The 24,055-nt window shown below is 36.6% G+C and overlaps 3 protein-coding genes and 1 long non-coding RNA gene across 4 annotated transcripts; 3 read left to right on the forward strand and 1 right to left on the reverse strand.

The window, feature by feature from the left end:
* Positions 1–565: 565 nt before the first annotated feature.
* On the forward strand, positions 566–4,156 carry LOC110633768 (probable beta-D-xylosidase 7). The gene is made up of 6 exons (XM_021782507.2): positions 566–1,059; positions 1,146–1,445; positions 2,061–2,230; positions 2,317–2,414; positions 2,558–3,322; positions 3,408–4,156. The coding sequence occupies exons 1-6, from the start codon at positions 640–642 to the stop codon at positions 3,977–3,979; spliced, it is 2,325 nt and encodes a 774-aa protein (XP_021638199.2). The 5' UTR covers positions 566–639; the 3' UTR covers positions 3,980–4,156.
* A 1,452-nt stretch (positions 4,157–5,608) lies between these two features.
* On the forward strand, positions 5,609–9,252 carry LOC110633785 (probable beta-D-xylosidase 7). Its single transcript, XM_021782547.2, has 6 exons — positions 5,609–6,047; positions 6,153–6,452; positions 7,073–7,242; positions 7,328–7,425; positions 7,646–8,410; positions 8,521–9,252. The coding sequence occupies exons 1-6, from the start codon at positions 5,646–5,648 to the stop codon at positions 9,105–9,107; spliced, it is 2,322 nt and encodes a 773-aa protein (XP_021638239.2). The 5' UTR covers positions 5,609–5,645; the 3' UTR covers positions 9,108–9,252.
* Positions 9,253–11,781: 2,529 nt separating this feature from the next.
* Positions 11,782–15,268, forward strand: LOC110633790 (probable beta-D-xylosidase 7). The gene is made up of 6 exons (XM_058131301.1): positions 11,782–12,334; positions 12,434–12,733; positions 12,845–13,014; positions 13,131–13,228; positions 13,691–14,452; positions 14,567–15,268. The coding sequence occupies exons 1-6, from the start codon at positions 11,915–11,917 to the stop codon at positions 15,151–15,153; spliced, it is 2,337 nt and encodes a 778-aa protein (XP_057987284.1). The 5' UTR covers positions 11,782–11,914; the 3' UTR covers positions 15,154–15,268.
* LOC131171368 (uncharacterized) lies at positions 12,807–15,822 on the reverse strand. The gene is made up of 2 exons (XR_009142053.1): positions 15,449–15,822; positions 12,807–13,280 (listed from the first exon to the last, which is right to left on the reverse strand). It is a non-coding gene; the product is annotated as an uncharacterized LOC131171368 (long non-coding RNA).
* Positions 15,823–24,055: the final 8,233 nt, after the last annotated feature.

The following is a 24,055-nucleotide window of genomic DNA, read 5'->3' on the forward strand; positions in this document are numbered from 1 at the left end:
ATCTCACAAATCACTCAAACCCTCAAGTCCAGTTATATCCAAAACTTCACAAGAAAAATACTTTTCTAATTTTTTTCTCCCCTAAAATGGGCTACACTCTCACTAAATTAGGTTATACTACAAAATAGAGCATCAACTCTTATTTATAGCAAAAAATTTGGCTCACAATTGTAAACCACAATTCTTAACCAAAGTCGGCAACTGTGCCAACTCAAGGACAACTTGCATTATATATATATATATATATATATATATACTTATTTCTTTCCAAAGATTGAGATTTGCACCAGCTTTTCACATCCTTCAAGATTCGAATAGTTAGAATTTAAGATAACCATTTAACAAAAGCATGTGCAAATTATATTCAATGTTTACTGTTAAGTGCTCCAGGAGCATATGTTTCTCCTCTCGAGAAATTATACAGTAAAACAGTGAACATGTAAACATGTATGGGTCTCACAATTTTATAACCATGAGATGAGACTCAAATCATGGGATAACTGAATTCTTGTGAGTAGATGGTGGGACAAATAATTTTTCAAGAGTCAAAAGATGCTCGGCCTATAAAATAAATATTCATTTAGGATGGTTACATATATGAGGAATAGTTTCCTTACATCTTGATTGGTAATCAAAAAGATGAATGAAAAGATGAAACTTATAATCCTCATAGTTACAGTCTTCATTAACATTACTTCACTGGTTCACTTGGTTGAGTCAGTTTCACCTCCATTCGCATGCGACTTGTCTAACCCATCAACAAAACTCTATCCTTTTTGCAGTAACACATTATCCATAAGCCAAAGGGTCCAAGACCTTATCTCTAGACTTACATTAGATGAAAAAATAGCCCAACTAGTTAACACAGCCCCTCCAATTCCTCGACTTGGCATTCCTAGCTACCAGTGGTGGGACGAAGCATTGCATGGTGTAGCCTACGTGGGCAATACAACCTATGGCATCAACTTCAATGGAACCATTCGGTCTGCCACCAGCTTCCCTCAGGTCATTCTCACAGCTGCTTCTTTCAATCCCCAGATCTGGTTTCGCATTGGTCAAGTAAGTTCCTATTCAAACCCATGATTCACTGACTATTATGTATTGTCGAAGAAAATAGTGTTATGGTTAATATAATATGTGTGAAGGTGATTGGAAAAGAAGCTAGAGCACTGTACAATGCTGGACAAGCAACTGGACTCACATTTTGGGCACCGAATATTAATATATTCAGAGACCCAAGATGGGGTAGAGGCCAAGAGACACCAGGAGAAGATCCATTGGTTACAGGGAAGTATGCAATGTTGTTTGTGAGAGGAGTTCAAGGTGACTCTTTTGAAGGAGGGAAACTTGGGGAGCATCTTCAAGCTTCAGCTTGCTGTAAGCATTTCACTGCTTATGACCTGGATAATTGGAAGGGCGTGAATCGGTTTGTGTTTGATGCTCATGTAAGACGATATGTTTCTCTCTCACATTGCTCGTTTTTTTTTTTTTTTTTTTTTTTTTTGAAATTTTGGCTGGGAAATGATGTTGGAATATTCCATTTGATCAAAGTGACCATATGTCTTTGTTTGAGATTGAAAAGAATTTTAATTATATCAATATTAGCATAAAAAATGGATAAGAATAATTATTTAATTCATGTTCATGGCTATATTTTTGGGACCACATTCTTCAGCAAATTTATTTAATTCTTATGTAAAAAGATTGTTTTTGATTGAATGAGAAGATTGATTTAATGGGTTGTATGAACATTGACCTATATTATCACTTAATAGCAATTTAAAAACAATAAAAAAAAGTTCAATTTTTTGATAAGTTGTGGAATAGTGAATCCCATTTCTTTGCCCCTTCTGTTGGTTTACTTTTGACACTGCTCAGGGTAATATATAATATTGATAGAAAGATGTAACTCTCACTTATTAAGCCTACTTTTTTTCCATTTGTAATTTGTATAAGTTTAAATTATTTTTATCTTCTGATTTGATTAGTTCTGTGATGGTAGATCTTGTCTATATCTTTGTAGATTACATATAGTACGTTGCATTATCTTTTGGCTTCAGGTCACGTTGCAGGATTTGGCGGATACTTTCCAGCCTCCATTTCATAGTTGCATAGAAGAAGGGAAAGCAAGTGGGATAATGTGCGCTTATAATCTCGTTAATGGAGTCCCAAATTGTGCAGATTATAATCTCTTGTCTAAGACAGCCAGAGGAAAGTGGGGTTTCCAGGGGTAATAATTATATGATAAATTGAGCATCACAAATATGGCAGATTGTCAAGGGAATTTGATGGTTTTGCAATTAATATTATTTGCAGGTACATTGTATCAGACTGTGATTCTGTTGCTTTGCTGCATGACGAGCAAGGATATGCAAAATCACCAGAGGATGCGATCGCAGATGTCTTGAAAGCTGGTATGGCAGGACCTTCTCTGCTATAATCTAAAAGTACACCAAGTTATTAATGCCAAAAAGATGTTGATTTGATCATATTTCTGAAATGTCCATGGAATGTATCAAGTGTTTTAGTTTTAATTTTTCCAACATAAAATCTGTAGGAATGGATGTGGACTGCGGGAACTATATGTTGAACCACACCAAATCAGCAATAAAGCAGAAAAAATTGGCAGAATCAGAAATAGACAGAGCCCTTGGAAACCTCTTCTCTGTCAGGATGAGATTAGGCCTCTTCAATGGCAATCCATTAAAACTACCCTATGGAAATATTGGTCCAGACCAAGTCTGCTCAAAAGAGCATCAGGATCTAGCACTTGAGGCTGCCAGAGAGGGCATTGTCCTTCTAAAGAACTCTGTTAAACTCCTCCCACTTGGGAAATCAAAAACCAGGTCTCTTGCTGTTATAGGCCATAATGCTGACGAACCACACACCCTCCTAGGAAACTATGAAGGTCCGCCTTGCAATATTGTTACACCACTGCAAGCGTTGCATAGTTATGTTAAAAACGTAAGGCATCACCGTGGCTGTGGCACAGCTGGATGTACCTCAGCTTCTATAGACAAAGCTGTAAAAATTGCAAAATTGGTAGACTATGTGGTATTAATAATGGGATTGGATCAGACTCAAGAGAGGGAAGGTTTAGATCGCTTGGACTTGGTGCTTCCGGGGAAGCAACAGAAACTCATCACAGAAGTTGCAAAAGCTGCAAAGAAGCCTGTGGTTTTGGTTATTCTTTCTGGAGGTCCAATAGACATATCTTTTGCCAAAAATAATAACAACATTGCTAGCATTCTGTGGGCAGGTTATCCAGGAGAAGCTGGGGGCACTGCACTGGCAGAAATCATATTCGGTGACTATAATCCAGGTCACTTTATCATCAACTTAAATGTAGAATATGCTATTTAACCATGTGGAGAATTTGATTCTGACAATTGATTATATATGCGCAGGAGGGAGATTACCAGTGACATGGTATCCTCAAGATTTTACCAAAGTGCCAATGACAGACATGAGAATGCGTCCTGAACCATCTTCGGGTTATCCTGGGCGCAGCTACAGATTCTATGAAGGCAAAAAGGTTTTCGAATTTGGTTATGGTCTCAGCTACTCAAACTATTCTTACAAGTTCATTTCTGTTGCCAAAAACAATATCTATTTTTACAAAAGAAAATCAAATCCCAACAGCTACATATTAGTTTCAGAGTTAGGTACAAAACTCTGTGAAAAGAGCAAGTTCTGGGTTACCATTGGAGTTGAAAACATTGGGACGATGGCAGGTAAGCATCCAGTGTTGTTTTTTGTGAAACAGGCAAAGCTTGGAAATGGGAAGGCACTGAAACAGTTGGTTGCTTTCCAAAGTGTGAAGTTGAATGCTAAGGCGAAGGCTGAAATAAAATATGAGCTTAATCCTTGTGAGCATCTCAGTACAGCTAATGAAGATGGTTCAATGGTAATAGATGACGGGCTGTATTACCTGATCGTTGGATCTGAAGAGTATCCGATCAGTGTCATTGTTGTTTGATACGACAAAGTAGCTTCACCAAGTTCATGAATCTTTGCGTTGTTGAAGCATAGATTTAGCTGCCATTACTGAATTGCAATTCTGAAATAAGTTGTATGCAACTATGCAATGCTGAATATTGAATCCAATAACTTCAATCTAATGTTTTTCTACTAAAAAATTTTCATGGATTACTTTTAGGGAGAGAGAGGAAAGAAAAAAATAAAAAAGTAAAAGAGATAAATAAGGTAATATACAACAAGAATTAAATTTTAATCTCAAATTAATTGGAATGGGATCTTTATTTATTACTTAGCTCTGTCAAATACAAGTTTCACATCAGTATTCAAAATTTTGACAAATGAGGTAGTATGGTTAAAAAGAAAATTGTTTAATATGGAAATTGTGACCACAGGCCCACAGACATTAGCAATTAGCAGCACCTAGTTTCCAGTACAGGTAATCTTGTTGCCTTTCTACTTAGGATTATACCAACTTCCCTCCCCCCACCCCAAAAGTTATAATACATTAATTTGAACTAATAAAAATGGCATTTTCTCCCAATGTACTCCCATCATTCGGCTTAGTAAATGGGGCAAGAGCTGGGTTTACGCTGAGTTTGGCGTTATGGAAAAGGAGAACATAAAACAAGAAGGTTTTAAAAAAAATAGTTGTTTTGTCTTATACTTGATATGCCTAGAAATAATCCCCTAAAAAAAACTAGAATCAATCATTTTTTCTTTATATTTAAAATTTTTAAAGAAATTAAATACTATTAAAAGAGAGATTTTTTTAAGTAGTTTTTTTTTTTCAATACATAAGATTTCATTACATTAAAAGGCCTAGGGCCCATTAGACTGAGAAGATCCAAGGATTATATAATAGAGGCTTTAGGCCATATCTCTAAACACATTCTAACTTAAAAATAATAATCGTAACACATCAAGTCCAAGCCAAAACCAAGGCTTGAGAAAAAAAAAAAAGGCCCAACATATTGTCCCACGCTCGAGCAAGCGAAGAGGTTGAAGCCCGAAGGAAACCCGAGCCCAAGAAGTTGACCATGAAGCCAATGTCCAAAACCATCCATGCAGAGTTGATCAAGAAGAACAATGCACAATGAAGAAAAACAAAGGAACCAAAACATAGCAAATGCCTCCAAGGACGAGATTCCTCACACAACAAGCGTTTCCTAGATGACAGGCAAATCAGGGCGGTGACATACAAAGTAAGCTAGAGAGGCAAGAAGTGACCGACCCTTCGATATCTCACTTAAGCCTTCTAGGTTGGGCCGAACCGCGTCACAACTACGACTGGCCATCCTCCATAAACCAACAAACCTTTCCCTCTGCAACCCAACCCAGTGCTGCGGAAACCCAAACAAAATAAGGCCTAAGACCCCGAGTTTCAATATGAAAATCAACCCCCTACCCAGATGGTGCAAAGAGAGTCACTGGACCGACAGGAACAGAAGCCGATAAGCCTTAGAAAACCAAAGAAGGGGAGGGGTGGAATCTCCTTTGAAATCTAAGGCGGCTTTCTTGTTTTATTTTTTTAAAGTAGTTGACAGTTAAAAGTTAAAACTCCAGTATAATATGGTTGGATTTATTTTTTATTTTTTTGAAAATCAAAAAGCAATGTATTTGTCTTGTATATAAGGGGGCACTGTCTTATCAACAAAACTCATAAAATGAAAATGAAGATTCAAAGCCTCTGTATAATCCTCCTCTTCATCTTAGCTGAGACATCTCAGCCACCATTCTCGTGTGATTCGTCGAACCCATCAACAAAATCCTACCCCTTTTGCCAAACCTCACTCCCCATAAGCCAAAGAGTCCAAGACCTTGTCTTTAGGCTCACATTGGATGAGAAAATCTCCCAACTTGTTGACACTGCACCTGCTATTCCCAGGCTCGGCATCCCTGCCTATGAGTGGTGGTCTGAAGCATTACACGGTGTTGCCTTCCTTCCAGAAGTCAGCCAAAGGCAAGGCATCCATTTCAATGGCACCATCGCGTCCGCCACTAGCTTCCCTCAAGTCATTCTGACTGCTGCCTCATTTGATGCCTATCTTTGGTATCGCATTGGTCAAGTAAGTAATAAGTTACGATCACAATGATTTAGAGTCATGGATCTTATCCTTAAGTCCGCGCATTACTATTTTCTGGATTATATTCAATTATTTGTGGCTATGAAGGTGACTGGAAAAGAAGCTAGAGCCATATATAATGCTGGACAAGCTATTGGCATGACGTTTTGGGCACCAAACATCAATATATTTAGGGATCCAAGATGGGGGAGAGGGCAAGAGACACCTGGAGAAGATCCATTGGTTACAGGAAGGTATGCAGTGTCATTTGTGAGAGGCGTTCAAGGGGACTCTTTTCAAGGAGGGGCTCTTGGGGAGCATCTTCAGGCATCAGCTTGTTGCAAGCATTTTACTGCTTATGATTTGGACAAGTGGAATGGCACTAATAGATTCATCTTTAATGCTCAAGTAAGCGCTAGACAAATTGTCTTGATTTTTCCTTTTTCAATATCTTTTTCTTTGATATAGATAAATAAGTATAGAACTGCAAGCTTCATCATTGGTCAGAGAATATACTTGAAGAGCTTAAATAGTTGTTTAATCAGAGGAAAACCAGATCTGTGGGCTTATCTTTTCTTGGCTTCCTCGTTCAAGTGTTTTCAATTTGTTTATGAGTATCCTAAGCGTTTAACTTGTGGTTTTCTAAGCCGGATCATTGACCATTTTTGGTCCGAATAAAAAAAATGCAGACCTGGTCTTTTATATTCCTCTAAAGGCAGAAAAAAAAGGGTTTTTTTTTTTTCTTTTTTGGGGTAAAATTTCCTTTGAGAGGAAGAGAAGTTTTGCTTGAAAATGGAGGAAAAACATATTGCTTAAATGATGGGAAACATATTGAGCCTCCCTTTACACCAAAAATTTGAAAGGGATGGGTAAGGATTAGGGGAAGGGGAAAAACTAAGCAAATAAGATAAAGAAGCACAAAGGTTAAATAAATATACAATATGATTCTACTTTCATATATCTTTTTTCTAATTCTTTGCTCTAAGACGTCTGGCTTAAAACTTTCAATCAACATTTTTTGGGTTTAGGTCACATTGCAAGACTTAGCTGATACATATCAACCTCCATTTCGAAGTTGCATACAAGAAGGAAAAGCTAGTGGGATAATGTGTGCTTATAATCAAGTCAATGGAGTCCCAAATTGTGCGGATTACAATCTGTTATCTAAGACTGCTAGAGGACAGTGGGGATTCCAAGGGTAACGTATAAAACAAACCATTAATGATTAATGACAGTTATATTAATGGAATTATCTCATTCCTTTTTAATTAAAAAATAATCAGGTACATCACATCTGACTGTGATGCGGTCTCCATTATCTATGATGATCAGGGATATGCTAAATCACCAGAAGATGCGGTTGCAGATGTGCTTAAAGCGGGTATGTTTGGTGGCATGGTGCTAACCATTCTTCTATTCGCAATTCGGCCTTTGCATTATTAAACATATTTCATCTCATCATATCATAGGAGAACAGTGTCTGTCTTCAATCAACATGCAAAATATCTATGCTAAAAGGAACTTGTTTCAAAGTCCAGGATATGCGTTTTACTCTTAGAAAGTTTCACATTTCCTCTAATCTTTAAGTTGAAAAATTGTAGGGATGGATGTCAACTGCGGTAATTATCTAAAGAACTACACGAAATCAGCAGTAGAAAAGAAGAAACTGACAGAATCTGATGTAGACAGAGCACTTCACAACCTCTTCTCCATTAGGATGAGGCTGGGACTATTCAATGGCAATCCAGCTCCACTACCTTATGGTAACATTGGTCCAAACCAAGTTTGTTCTCAAAAGCATCAGGATCTGGCCCTTGAAGCAGCTCGAGATGGCATTGTCTTGCTGAAGAACTCTAATCAGCTTCTCCCTCTTTCAAAATTAAAAACAAGATCCCTTGCAATTATTGGCCCTAATGCTGATAATTCAACAATTCTTCTTGGAAATTATGCAGGTCCCCCGTGCAAAACCGTTACACCATTGCAAGGATTGAAGGGTTATATTAAGAACACTAGGTATCACCCAGGTTGCAGCACAGTTGCATGTTCCTCAGCTGCGATTGACCAAGCGGTAAAAATGGCGAAAGGGGCAGACCAAGTGGTATTGGTTATGGGGCTTGATCAAACTCAAGAAAGGGAAGAACAGGATCGCGTTGACCTGGTACTCCCTGGAAATCAGCAGAAGTTGATAACCAGTGTTGCACAAGCTGCAAAGAAACCTGTTGTTCTGGTGCTGCTTTGTGGAGGACCAGTAGACACATCTTTCGCCAAATATGATAAGGACATTGGAAGCATTTTGTGGGCTGGTTATCCAGGTGAAGCTGGAGGAATTGCACTTGCAGAAATCATTTTTGGTGATCACAACCCAGGTGAACTTCTACATTGCCAAACACAGTATAATTCGATCCATTTCTTTGCTAGAAAAGCATATTTTCCTTCTTGATTACTGTCAATTTACGCAATGCTACCATGTGTGCAGGAGGGAGATTACCAATGACTTGGTATCCTCAAGAGTTCACCAAGGTACCAATGACAGACATGAGGATGCGGTCTCAACCATCTTCAGGCTATCCTGGCCGCACTTACAGATTCTACAAAGGCAAAAAGGTTTTTGAATTTGGTTACGGTCTAAGTTACTCAAACTATACTTATGAGTTTGTCTCTGCTACACAAAACAATATCTACTTGAGATCATTAGGTGACAAAATTGTTGAAAACTCAAACCCCATAAGTTACAAGACAATTTCAGAGTTAGGGGCAGAACTCTGTGAAAAAAGCAAGTTTTCTGTTATTGTGAGAGTTAAAAACCAGGGAAAGATGTCAGGCAAGCATCCAGTATTGTTGTTTGTGAAGCAACCAAAGCTTGGAGAAGGGAGGCCAATGAAAAAGTTGGTTGGATTCCAAAGTGTGAAACTTAATGCAGGGGAGAACGGTGAAATTGAATATAAGATAAGCCCCTGTGAGCACCTAAGCAGAGCTAATGAAGAAGGTTTAATGGTGATTGATGAAGGGTCTCAATTCTTGCTTGTTGGAGATAGAGAGTATCCAATTAATATAACAGTTTGATACTAATAATCGATTTTTCAAACATTATGGGAAACTAGAGTCCTGTTCAAGCATAAAGGTTGGGTTCCATCAGTGGACTGCCAATCAAATAATGTCATATTTTTTGTGAAGGTGTGCTAAATTGAATTCCCTTGTTTTGCAATTATTTCTGGCCTTTGCTTTACATAAAAAAATGTTCCTGCTGTGAATAAAACGATGTGGTTTTAGTTTGCCAATAGAAGCCGTCACACACTTCAATGTTAAAAATGTCCTCTCTCAATATTAAAAAATTAAAAAAAAAAAGTATTGCACTCCATGTCCAACGCAGATAATTTATAAAAATCCTGTTTTTACACTCTAAAATAATAGCAATTTAGAGTGGAAAGAAATTAATTTTAATTTTTGAAGCTTTTTTGTCTCAATGGATATATGATTGCTAATTTCTAAATTTTATTTAAATTTTTCTTATATTAATGTGCCATAAAAAGAAATTGATCTATCAAAATAATAACAAATTAATTACTATTTAAATTAATAAAAAAAAATTTCATGTTTATTACATTTTACGCAACAATTAATACAAAATATTCACTCACATTTTTAGGAAATTATTTAATTATTTTTTAAATTAATTTCTCTCCCTTAATTAATAAATTAATTTTCACCCTTTTCAATGGAAAATTCATTAACTAATTATTAGCTTATTTTCTTTTCTTTTTAATTTATAAATTAATTTCAAGTTATTTTAATAAGAAATTTATCAACTATTCTCAACGGATTTCATTTATTGCCTTAATTAATAAATTTATTTTCACTCATATGGAAATTATTTTCTTTAATTATTTTTATAGACAGATTTGACTATACATATAGAACATATCTAACCTTTTAATTGATTTTTCTTGTCTGTATTAATAAAAAAACTTAATTTTCTATATGCATTAGGATATATTATAATTTACTTTATATTAATTTAAAATTTAAAAAATTAATCATTATTTTATTATCTTTTTCATTTCACATAATCATGATTAATATATTTTTTTATAAATTTATAACATGTTATTTTTAGTTAATATAATTTTAATAAATATAAATAAATCATAAAAATAAGATATGGAGTAATTAATTAAAAAATAGAATAATATTTACCAATTACGTTAATATATATTTAAATGATAGAATAATTAAAAATAAATATATAAAATAAATTATTAAAAATTACACAAAGCTTAAAATTTTAAATCTATAAAAAAAATAAATACAAAAAAATTTAAATCTATAAAAAAAATAAATACAATTGGTGAAAATAAAATTTTTAATTTTTATAATTCATGAATGTAATTTCATTATTGTTATTTTCACTTAATAAAAAATTTAAAGTTTATTTTAAATTATTTATAGAACGTAAATTAATTTTAAAATATATTTAAGTATAAATATTAAAAAAAATATAAAACATAATTAAAAAAATTAAATATAAAGCAAAATATTATTAATTACTTAGTTAAGGGGGCGGCAACTGGGCTTACGTGGAAAATAAGTAGAGCTGTGCACGGTTTTTTGGGGAATCGAATTGAATCGAAAAATCGTATCGAATTGATAAAAACTGTAACAAAGTAAATTTATTTTGATACTTTGATTCGATTTTGATTCTTCACTAAGAATTGAATTAAAATCGTATCAAAATCGAATCGAAACTGTATCTAACCAGAATCAAACTTAGAATCGAATTTATACATATATTTTTCTATTTTTTTAGATTATTATATACTTTTAATATAATTATATATATTTATATATGTATATATAATTATGAACTAAAAACAACCTAATATTTTATTTTCTTTTTTATATTTTCTTAATAATTTTAGTTATAAATACATTGAATTACTTTATAATTCTTAATAAATATACTATTATCTTTTACACACACATATATATTAATTCTTAATTATATTTATATCTTATAGGTAGATATCATATGATTAATAAATAATTAAAATATATATTATATGATATACTTATATTATTATATTATATTATATATTTAATCTAAATTATATATACATTTTATAGTTAAAGATTATATAATTTAAGTATAGTTAAAAGATATATTATATAATATATTATGTATTAATAATTTAATTTAAAATTTAAATATTAATATAAAAATAATTTTTTAAAAAAATAATTATATAAAATTATTTTAAGAATCGATAATTGAATTGGAACGGTATCAAGCAGAATCGAAACTATAAAACTGAGAAAGATATTAAATTAAAATTAAAATAATAAAAAATTAAATTAAAACCATATTAAAATTTCAGTTCGATTCTGATTTCTAATTTCGTTCCACCCAAACTAAACCGGAATCCAACATCCTTAGTAACAAGGCACATACTGCGGAAAACCAGCATGAAGCATAAAGCATAAAGCCGGCCGCCGCTCTTATCCAATCCAATACAAAACACCAAAACTATTCTTGAAGTAATACATAAAACAGTGAAATTTTTGTCATTTACTGGATATATGATTAAGCCTCACTCACAGCTCACAGAATTTTTTTTTTTTTTTTTTAGCTAGTTATTTAAAAGGTAAAAGAAAATTTGTGATTTTTCGCTGATTTTAATATATTCCACATCCTTTTATTCTATTTTTATAAAAAGCAACCTTATGAGTCGATACTCCTAGTGTTCATTTTTAGAAAAGAAAATTCATTGCCCATGTAAAGAAACCGTATTTATCAACTATAAAAGATCTCTGCTATCTTCAATAAAATTCATTCAACTTGTTTCTTTGAACAAGTTGATTCTTCAGGTCACAATATGAAGAAGCTACCAAGCCTCTCTCTCATATCCTTCTACCACCTTACTTCCCTCCTCTTCATCTTTGTTCAGTCTGCTCGCCCTCCATTTGCTTGTGATCCATCTAATAAATTAACAAAATCATTTCCCTTTTGCAGAACATCACTGCCCATAAGCGAAAGGGTCATAGACCTTGTCTCCAGACTCAGATTGGATGAGAAGGTCTTGCAACTTGCAGACACGGCAACTGCGATTCCCCGGCTCGGGATCCCTGCCTATGAGTGGTGGTCTGAAGCATTACACGGCGTCGCCTTCCTGCCTCATGTAAGCAGCAGGCAAGGTATCCATTTCAAAGGAACCATTACGAATGCCACTAACTTCCCACAAGTCATTCTCACTGCTGCAACATTTGATACCCACCTCTGGTATCGCATTGGTCAAGTAAGTACTGGTGGAATTATGATCTAGACTCATATCCTTAATAAACCCATATAATTATTTTTTTTTTATGATTTTTAACTATTATTTGTTCACATGAAGGTGGCTGGAAAAGAAGCGAGAGCTATATATAATACTGGACAAGCTACAGGGATGACATTTTGGTCACCAAACATCAATATATTTAGGGACCCAAGATGGGGAAGAGGGCAAGAGACTGCTGGAGAAGATCCCTTGGTTTCAGGGAAGTATGCAGTGTCATTTGTGAGAGGCATTCAAGGAGACTCTTATGAAGGAGGAGCCCTTGGGGAGCATCTTCAAGCTTCAGCTTGCTGCAAGCATTTTACAGCTTATGACCTGGATCGCTGGAAAAACATGCAAAGGTTTATCTTTAATGCTAAAGTAAGTGCTAAACTTTCACTTCATCACCTTCGTTATGCTATAAAACAGAAAACATTCGTTATAGGCTCATGTATTTCATGGAATTAACTTACGTTTCTGCACATTATATAGGTCACAAAACAGGACATGGCTGATACATTTCAACCTCCATTCAAAAGTTGCGTACAAGAAGGAAGAGCCAGTGGGATTATGTGTTCTTATAATCAAGTTAATGGAATCCCAAACTGTGCAGATTACAATCTATTGTCTAAGACAGCCAGAGGATACTGGGGCTTCCAAGGGTAACACACAAAATAGACCACTACTAGGTTATAAGGACAATATAGAGGATTTTTTTTTTTTTTCATTTTGGATTAACAAAATGATATTGCATTTTTTTTAACTGAAAAATAAGCAGATACATCACGTCTGACTGCGATGCGGTAGCTGTCATGCATGAAAATCAGACATATGCCAAAACACCAGAAGATGCAGCTGCAGATGTGCTTAAAGCAGGTATGGTGACACACATGAGGAAGATTCTACCCTTTTCCCACTCGCTATCTATCTACAAGTAGAATGAAGAGACCAAAAATTAATAGTCACATTAACAATCCAATGAATAGACCCGATAATAATAGGATTTTCAAGTGGAAATTTCGTTCTACATGTACTTATTCCCTTGGCAACTGGCAAATGATTGCAAAATGGACTAGCATTTCCTTATGGCAAGAAACAAAATGTTAAAGTGGCACTGGCATTTTCTTGACCTAAATAAGCTAGCAGTAGTATTGTGCATTTTTATTAATACGGTAACACAGAAATATACTGTATTTCATCATATCATAAGAGGACAATGTTGCTTTCTATAAACAGGCACAGCTCTGGTAAAAGGAATTTGTTTCATATTCCAAAAGATTTGTTTTAGCCTTATTGTTGTCTTTCTTCTAACCATTTTTAGAGACTGTAAATTTGCAGGGATGGATGTGGACTGTGGTTATTATCTGAAGAACTACACCAAATCAGCCATAGAAAAGAAGAAATTGAAAGAATCTGCTGTAGACAGAGCCCTTCACAACCTCTTCTCCATAAGGATGAGGCTTGGATTATTCAATGGCGATCCAGCCAAACTTCCTTATGGCAATATTTGTGCAAACCAAGTTTGTTCCCAAAAGCATCAAGCTATAGCCCTTGAAGCAGCTAGAGATGGCATCGTTTTGCTGAAGAACTCTGATCAGCTGCCTCTTTCAAAATCAAAAACCAAATCTCTTGCAGTTATTGGCCCTAATGCTGATAATGCAACAATACTTCTTGGAAATTATGCAGGTCCACCATGCAGAGCCATTACACCATTGCAAGGATTGAAGGATTACATTAAGAACACCAAGTATCACAAAGGTTGCAACAAAGTTGCTTGTCCTTTGGCTCAAGTTCGCCAAGCAGTAAAAATAGCACAAGGAGCAGACCAAGTTGTGTTAGTTATGGGACTTGATCAAGAACAGGAAAGGGAAGAAACTGATCGCATTAACTTGGTACTACCAGGGAAGCAGCAAAAGCTCATAACTAGTGTTGCACAAGCTGCAAGGAAACCAGTTGTTCTGGTGCTTCTTTGTGGAGGGCCGGTAGATGTATCTTTTGCCAAAAATAATAAGAAAATTGGAAGCATTTTGTGGGCTGGTTATCCAGGTCAATATGGAGGAACGGCACTTGCAGAAATCATCTTTGGTGACTATAACCCAGGTGAATTCATACAATACTAAATACATAATAATTTGATCCATTCCTTTGCATGAAATGAAGAACGTTTTTTTACTTATTTTGTAGTCAGTTAACTCAATGGTGGTTGCCATGCAGGTGGGAGATTACCAATGACTTGGTATCCACAAGAGTTCACCAAGATACCAATGACAGACATGAGGATGCGGGCTGATTCATCTTCTGGCTATCCTGGTCGCACTTATAGATTTTATGAAGGTAGAAAGGTTTTTGAATTTGGTTATGGTCTAAGTTACTCAAACTATTCTTATGAGCTTGTCTCCGTTACACCAAACAAGATCATTTTAAGATCATCAACTCATCATAAGACAGAAAGATCAAATCCTAACGGTCACAAGCTAGTTTCAGAGTTGGGAGAGGAACTCTGTGAAAAGAGCAAGTTTTCCGTTGTTGTAAGAGTTAAAAACCAGGGGGTAATGACAGGCAAGCATCCAGTATTGCTCTTTGGGAGGCAAGCAAAGGTTGAACAAGGGTCGCCTATGAAAAAATTAGTTGGATTTCAAAGCATCAAACTTAATGCAGGGGAGAGTGCTGAAATTGAATTTAAGCTGAAACCTTGTGAGCACCTTAGCAGAACTAATGAAGATGGCTTGACGGTGATGGATGAAGGGTCTCAATACTTGCTTGTTGGAGACAGAGAGTTACCAATCAATGTAATAGTTTGATACCAAGAGGTTTACGTCTTGGCCAGTGAACTAGAATGTTGTTTTAGCATTAATTTGGCTTCCATCAATGAATTGCCAATTTCAAACGCCTAATGCAAATAATTTTCCTATTTAAGATGATCTTCTTTCCATTCCTTTTATCAAAAAAATTACTATTTGATTCATTCTAGCATACCAATAATAATGCTGGATTGGGACACCCACAAACACTATAGTATCCCAACCTATCCTTTCCAGATTCTTTAACTAATCAATTAATAAATCATTAACCAAAGAAAAGAAAAGAAGGGATTACCTTGAAGAACATGGACATGTAATGGTCTCTAAAATAATTATTAAAAAAGACAGCTTTGGACCCATAGATTAACAAATCGGCTATCATCATGATCTTCAAATCCTCCTCCCGGCGTTCTCCTCTTTAACGACGTCTCATTATTGGTCCGCCTTGCTAGGCAAGAAGGTGCAGGAAGGAATGAATACCCAGTCTTTGTAGAGGAAGAGAGAAGCGAAGAGGAGGAGACGCAACAGTGGCTTCCAATTCCATGTGAGAAAAGGTCATATTTGTTAAGAGGGACACGTGAGATGGAATCCAGCGTTTTAGTTAGGAGTAATTGTCGTTGATGATTGACTGTCGTTTCGTTGCCAAGCACATTGAGAATTTGAGATAGATGCCAATATATTTCTTAATTATATAATTTTTAATTAAAAATAATATATATAATTTAAAATGAAATATATTATATAATTTAATAATATAGCTATATTATATTTTTAATTTTTAAATATATAATTCAATTTGATGATTTTTTTTATTGTAATCTTTTGATACAGATCAATTTTGTATTTACTTCTTTAATCATTTCAACTTTTATGATATTATATCTTTGAAAAAAAATACTTATTATGATATTTAATTTAATTTATTTTTAATTTTTATTTAACTTTGCATATATAGTTTGTATTTAGCCTGTCCCAAACCCAGATAAAGGAGGAGGGTTACGGTAAGTAACAACCAGCGTAAAAATTTCGTCACACCTTATGATATAGATACTTACAATATAAATGTTAGGGCATTCTCTACTTATGACGTGCTACATCGGAGCCCGGGTGTAGTGAAAAATATGTCAGGGTGTAGGGCGTTCATTAAAAGCAACGCGCCATGCCGGCGTCCAGGTGTAGTGTTAAATGAGTAAGGGTTCTCACATCATGGACTGGTGTGAGTGTCGCAAGGTGTTTTGCAGTTGCCTAGACGAACCCTCACCGAAGTGGGAAAGAGTGAGGAGTCGCCACTTTAATTTTGAGAGAAATTAAAGAAAACCATTTGCGAAAATAAATTAAAATGAAACCACTTCAAAAACAGAGATTCTAGGTTCAGGGTCCGTAAACGGGTGGGGAAGGTGTTAGGCACCCCACCTCGTCCCTCAATGAGGATAAGCAGATTTAACTTCAAGCTTTTTATAAACTAGAATTGATAGTTAGGAGGTTCAAACGGATATGTTAATCCTCTTGGTAAAAGGGAATATTTGATTTTTCACTAATTCGGGTTACCCAGATACATAAATAAATGAGTCGACCCTTAGTGAGTTACGGTTGCGTATCAGTTATGTTTAAGGGGTCGTTTTTAGAATTCGATTTGAGAATCGGATAAGAACTCTCCTCCGATCTCTTTTAAATTAAAATTTCAATTGGAGATCAAATAAGAACTCTCCTCCGATCTCTTTTATGTTAAAATTAGAGTTTTTTTGGATTGAGAATCTGATAAGAACTCTCCTTCGATCTCTTTTAGGTATTTATTAAAATTATGGATTGAGGATCGGATGAGAACTCTCCTCCGATCTCTTTTAAATATTTGTTAAAATTTTGGTTGAGAATCGGATAAGAACTCTCTTCCGATCTCTTTTAAATATTTATTAAAATTATGGATTGAGGATCGGATAAGAACTCTCCTCCGATCTCTTTTAAATATTTATTAAATTTTGGTTGAGAATCGGATAAGAACTCTCCTCCGATCTCTTTTACTTGAATGGGAGTCGGATAAGGATTTTTCCGACCTCTTAAAATCTGATTACAGCTACGCATCATAAGAGCCTAAGACTAAGGGTTCTGGCATCCAACAATGCCAGGGACCCGAATGAGGCTTCTTTTAATTCATTGGTACCCCATGACCGAACAGGGGGTACAGACCGAATTTTATCGACCTCCTATGTAGTCGCCTTGACAGCACCTTTTGGCAAGTAATACCCGATCTGTCCCATTTGCTTATCTAAGGTTCGGTTTTTACTCCGCCTTGTGACGTCTTGCCCAATCGTCTTTTGTGTTATTCTAGTGATTCGACCTTACTATTTTCCTGACTTATTATTCAGACCTTTTATTATTTTAAAGAGACTCTCAAGGTACAGTTACCTACATTTTATCCAACCACTTATACGCTACTCGGGACTAGAACTCTTGCATTTAGAAGTAACAAAGATTAACAAAAGAATGGACTGATTAACAAAGAAGTAAACTCGAGAATGGCCTTCTTTGCATTTTTTAACACAGTATAAACTTGGTGAAAATTACAAACATAAAAATAAAGGAAATACGTAAAATAAAACGAGCACTTGATAAAGCAGCGATATGAGCACTCACCTGGAGGGAGCCGAATCTATTGAACTAACTACAAAATCACAAAATGTAATAAGACTACGGGCTGATAGCCTGAGGGCTAAGGTTCGCCTTGAAATGAAGGATGCTTCTCTAAAATGCGGTTAGGTCAAAATAATCGAGTTTGAATGAAGTTGAGCTTGGACAACGGGAGTGGAAGTGGAAATAAAGATAACTAAGAACTGAAAGTGAGAGTGTCACAGGATAATGAACGAACTGAAAATGGAGAGTTTCAGTATTCAAAAATCCCTTTGCAAGAAAACACTTCAGAAAACTGGTTTCAAAAGTTTTTTCTTATGAAAGCTTAAAAATAGCAGAGTAACGAACTGAATTAAATTTCAGAGTTTTTCCGCTATAGTCACCACCCTCTTTTTTTTCGTCCTTTGAACAGTTTTCATGTAGGTATTTATAGGAACCGGGTGCTCTCCATGAAGGGTCAGGATTTATTTTGAGGGAGATGGAAGGCTAGGATTTTAAAGGACATGATCTGAGGCTCGGGAATTAAAGAGAATCAGAACGAACAGCTGAGATCCCTTTCAGAATATTTGTCCTTTCTCTCTTCTAATCTGACGACCCAAAATTTCCTTGTCAAGGGCGATCCGAGGGCTGGGAGTGAAAGGCGCTGGTCTTGTCGTCTTCTTCTTTGATCCAAGGGCTCCAGGCTCGTCCTTACAAGTAAGATCAACGGTGGAGATTAGGATGTACAACACTGTCATGACATACTCTGGCGCATGTCAGTAATGCGGGCTATTCTGGGGCGTGCGATGGAGATTTCGTCTGCAATGCTTTAACTACCTCGGCTTTGATTATGACGACAATTAGCGGAAGTTGTCTTATTCTCTTTGTTTTCCGACCTCCCCTCCCTTCAGATCTTTCTAGCATGATCCTTTTCCGATCTCTCATGCCGGGCTCCGCTCTTCCGACCTCTCCAACTCCGATCTTCTCCTTCATCCGGTTCGGTTCAGTCAAAGCATTTATTCCTTCGATTTTCGAGGCATCTGCTTCGTTTTCTGCTCGTAATAAATGCTCAGATTTTTCCTATATATACCTTCAACGGGAAAGCCCTCTGCATTTGATTTTCTCCTCTTCCTTCTCACATTCCCTGTTCTAACTGCTCCGGTAATAGTCCCGGCCATGATAGTGGCTTTTGATCTTTTTCCGATTGTCCTTTTTGTTCCCCGACTGAAAATTTACGATCCCGGTGATCAGAGAATTATGATAACCTCATTTGATGACAGTGAGAGAACCGGACTAATTTACCGACCTGGATCGAGGACTTCGATCGTGTCGATCTCGAATCGTTCGACCGATATAATCGGCGAACTGATTTTGGGCGAAAAGACTGCTAATATTCCCCTTAACATTGGTGACTGCCCCTTGAAGTTCATTTGGCTCCTCACCACATTGGGCGTCCCGACTACAGCTCGGTTCTGGTCGATGACAGTGGAGATGACTCTCTATCCTTATGAGAGTCATAATCACCCCATCTAAGCTGTACATCTATTCGATGTCAATGGCCGGTCTCCTGATCAAACACATCTTTTGATTTAGCCACGAGACTAGGCTTTGACATAGGTCTTTATTAGATGGGGTGTACTGCCGATCTCTAGAGATCACCCAAGTGATGTAATTTGACTTTCAATGTAATCCGATCTCTAGAGATCGCCCAAATGATGTAATCCGACCTTTAATGTAATCTGATCTCTAGAGATCGCCCAAATGATGTAATCCGACCTTTTTGGAAATAAAATTTTATTTTGACAACTATCATTTTTATTATTATTGCATTGATTATTTTCCGATCTCTGATGTGTTTATCTGATCTGGCTCCTAACTGAACAACCCTTAATCGATCCGCCTTAATTCACCGATCTGTAACTAGCCGATCCCTTTTATTATGGAATTTCTAGAATATTCGTGAGACGTGTTAGAAAAGCTGGCGAATCCCGCTAACCGATGCAATCAACATCTGTGAGCATTAAATGCTCGAGGGACGTATAAATAGGGGATGGGTCGGCGGATTGCTCTCTTATGTCATTTTCGAGATCCAGAGTGATTCCAAAATTCTCTCGATTTTTCAAGTTCTTCCGACACCGATCAAGCTCCGGTAAGGGTTTTGATCCTCCTTTTAGTTTAAATTCTCTATTTCCTTTGAAAATGAGCGGCGCCGAGGGTCAGAGAGCGGCAAGCCCCCCCTTCCGTTCAGATCTCGTGGTCGTCTGATGAAGTAGAGGTGGTCGGACCAAGTGTGCGACCTGAACCTCCTAGGGTCTCCGTTCCAGCTCGGGGGCAAGCAGCACCATCAAGGCATGTACCTTCTTCAGGGAGAGAAAATCTTCCCATGGATGAGCTGCCATCAATCCTGCAAGAAACCGACCTGCAGTCGTTCAGCCAAGAGTACAACATCCGGCCTGATTCATACGAGCTGATTAAGTGTCACCCGATCTTTGTGCCGATCATTTCTTCGAGGAGAACGATATGATCATGGTATACAAAGAATAATTAAAGGCTAGGCTGTGGTTCCCCCTTGATGACTTCTTCAAGAAAGTTTTAAAATTTCACCAAGTGTGCATCGCCCAAGTTCACCCAAACTCGTGGCAGATCCTAGTAGCCTTCAGAGGCCTCTGCCGAGCTAAGGGACTCCGTCCTACAGCTAAGGTATTCATTGAACTACATAGATTAACTCGTCGAAAGGACGACGAGTATTGGTTCTTCCAGGTGAAGCCACATTGCGAGCTTTTTACCGATCTGCCCTCCTCCCTGAAGAATTGGAAAAATCACTTCTTCATTCTGAGGAGCAAAATTCTGAACAGCTTTGAGGGCTTCCCTCGCAGCTGGCTGCACCAGGGCCCCTTACTTTCGAAGCGCATCACCCTAAATAGGGAAGAAGGCCTGATGGTAATGGAGTTGAAAGATCAGGTGGCCAGAGAGAAGTTCTCTTGTTTGGATGCAGTGACTGCCGAACTGCATCACTGGACAATGGAGTTGATCACTGGCGAAGATCGCGGGCTTCAGCTCTCTGACCTCGGCATCGGTATTTTCTATATCTCAGATCTTTGGACCTTAGCGATCCCACTGACCTCTTCTTTGTGCAGGTATGGCAAGCGGCGAAGCTTCCAAGGAGAGCCGAAAGCGGAAGAGGGAGGTCTCCCAGAAAGTACGGGAGATGAAGCGGTCCGAGCTGCTCCAGACTCCCGGGCATGAAGCTGAGGAAATGCAAGGGGCCTCATCTCAACCTTCGGGGCAACCGATCCCCGACGTAAAAGTGATCCGATCTCCTCCTCGCCAAGAAGAGCCGCCACCACCCCCTCCAGTTGCCTCGAGCGCGGAAGGGGGTCCTTCCCAACCTACCTTGAGGACCCTCTCCCGCGGCGCTCAAGTGCTGATCCATTCCCTGGAGAAGAACCAAACTGTTTGGGAGAATCCAAGTTTGGCTAAGGTTCTGGGGGCTTCTATCTGCCTTCGGGAGGATCGGGATAGGCTGTCCCCAGACAATCTTGATGACATCCTGACCCAGTCTATGAGCCTGAATGTGGAGCATTTGGTGAACCAGCACTGGGTAAGGAGGTCGAGAATATGGGTCATGAAGTGGCTTCCCTCCGATCCCAACTCTCATCCGCTCAGAACTACATATCTGAAATTGAGGGGCGGATGAAGTTTTACAAGGATAAGCTGATCGAGCAAGCTCAAGTTCTGGCCGAGCGAGATCATGTTCTTGAAGAAGTTCGGGCGCTCCGAGCCTGTGAAGTCACTCACCTCACTGAGGAGCTCAAAGCAAAAGAAGAAGAGGCAGTGACAAGGGAGGCCGGCGCTTATGTGAATGCTCATAGGGATCTCTAAGCCGAGCTCAGGAAGCAATATCCCGAGGAGGACTTCTCTTGGATGGTGGACTTGGCTCCCCAGGACGAAGGTGAGGATAGTGAGGAGGAGGCTGAAGGTGAGAGAGAGAGCGAACAAAATGTAGATCAGGCTGGGGGTGATCCCCCAGCCGAATGACTTGTACAAATTTTAATATGAAATGAAATGAAATTCCCTTTTTGTTAAATGAAAGGATGTGATCGAAAAATCTCTAAATTACATAAGCACTTGATTGTCTGAGCATATTAAAACAACAACTAAAAGTGATTATTAATCCAAGTGTAAGAGGTCGGAAAACACAATAAGCATGAGATCGGCTGGGAACCAACGCTAAACGGGACTTGATTAAAATTGAAAATTTAATTTGGATACTTAAGATCGGAATCATCATTAAACCAGATTGGAACCTTAACTTGATTATTCCTAAACTTTTAAAAAGGAGATCGGCAATAAAACTGGTGATGTAAAGATCTAGTGTTGGTTCAATTTCATTTGACAAGAGAGATCGGGAATGTAATTGACTGGTCAAGGGATTTGACAATTAGTTTGAGAGATCGGTGAGGCTTTAGATGATATGGAGACTTAGTATTGATTAGATTCCTTTTGAGGAGAGATCGAAAATGTGGTTATTTGGCAAACGGGAGACTATGTGTTGGGGATCGGCTTCAAAGTTTATTGGTTTCGGGGATCGGCCAAAATATGGTGTCGACAGTGAGTAAAGAAGTTAGTCCATATAACAGATAGTAGAACAGAACACAAGATAGGCATAGAGAACAATAGAATATATCATAAAATGAGATCAATTAGGAAAGAATAAGATAGGAGGAGAATCAGGATTGGTACTTGAAATGTTGGATCACTTATAGGAAAATTAATGGAGCTTGTGCATACCTTGGAAAGGAGAAGGGTGAATATTGCTTGCATTTAGGAGACTAAATAATAGGTGTAGACCCTTATTTTGTTATGAGTATGTGCATTGAGGCCGTGAGAAACCCGATGATGAAAAATTGTATGACTGTAAGATATAATTGAAAGCATAGAACTGAATTATTAATTTCGTGGCATGATCTTGAAAAAAAAATAATAATACGCTTTTTGAGAAATTAATTTAATTTAAATAAAATTTTATTTTGTTTAAATTTGATATGGGTAGTTCTTAAATGGACCTAATTGAGTGTAATTGAGCTCCATAGGTCTAAGAAAGCCTAGTTAGGAGTTTTAAATAAGACATATTTAGTTTATTTTTTGAAAATTAAAATAAGAAAATATTTTTTTCTCTATCATTCTTTTCTATTGATTGGAACACCTCACCCATATCCCAGTCTCACCCAAATTCCTCAATTCCAGTTGTTTAAGTTATCTAAACCTTATCACACTAGTACTTCAAACCTTACCACACCTCTTCCTCACTCCCTATTGGTGCCTTCCCATTTCCTTTCCTTCCCTTCCCATTGGTTAAAACACCTCATCCATATATCAATCTCACACAAATTCTGCAATCCTAGTTGTTTAAATTATCTGAACTTTATCACGCTAGGACTCCAAACCCTATCACACCTCTCTCCTAAAACTCTATAAATAACCTACTGAAAAAAAAAAAGGAAAAAAGGAGGAAAAAAAAAAAAAAAAAGGGAGAGGAAAAACAGAAAAAAAAAGGTGGAGGTATTTCTTAAAGGTTAGTTCTTTTATTTTCTTTTCAAGATCTATGCCATGTAATGTTTAATTCTATGTTTCTTGCTTTTAATTTATTTTATATGTTCATATAGATCATGTAATCATGTTTAATTTGAGGGGATATATAATTTTGCACATATTTAGTTTCTGTCTCTCATATTTTTATTATTTTTCATTATTTTCTGAATCTGTAAAAAATTTGTAAAAATTATATTCATATTATACACGAAATTCTATTAATTTTAGGCTCAAGAATCACTAAAAAAGTTTTAATATTTTGTAAGTTATGATTGTTTGAAGTTAGAGTTGCTGTAAAATTCGATTTATAGGATACTCGACTTGTTTCGCCCATATCTCCCTTGTTTCTTAATATTTTTGTGTAAATCTAGTGTCTAAAATTAATTTCAGAATCTTATGAATATTTTCCAATTGGTGTTGCATTCATATCTGTTTTGGTTAATGAGTTATGAATTTTACAAAAAAATAGTATGATTCTGTCACTTAGAAAAGTTACGATTTATGTAGACCATTCGGCTAGGGTTTTGTTTGATTTATAAATTTTATGATCTTGTATGATAGTAGGCTATCTTCTGTAATATTTTTTTTTATGATTTTTAGGCATGTCTAACTATTTTTAAAAAATCGGATTTCTTGCTACCGTTAATTTGCTAGAATTTGAAAATTGTATATTTATGCATGTTCTTGTATTTTCTTGGGTTTTAAT

The sequence above is a fragment of the Hevea brasiliensis genome, chromosome 12 (genome assembly GCF_030052815.1).
Source record: "Hevea brasiliensis isolate MT/VB/25A 57/8 chromosome 12, ASM3005281v1, whole genome shotgun sequence".
Lineage (NCBI taxonomy): Eukaryota > Viridiplantae > Streptophyta > Magnoliopsida > Malpighiales > Euphorbiaceae > Hevea > Hevea brasiliensis.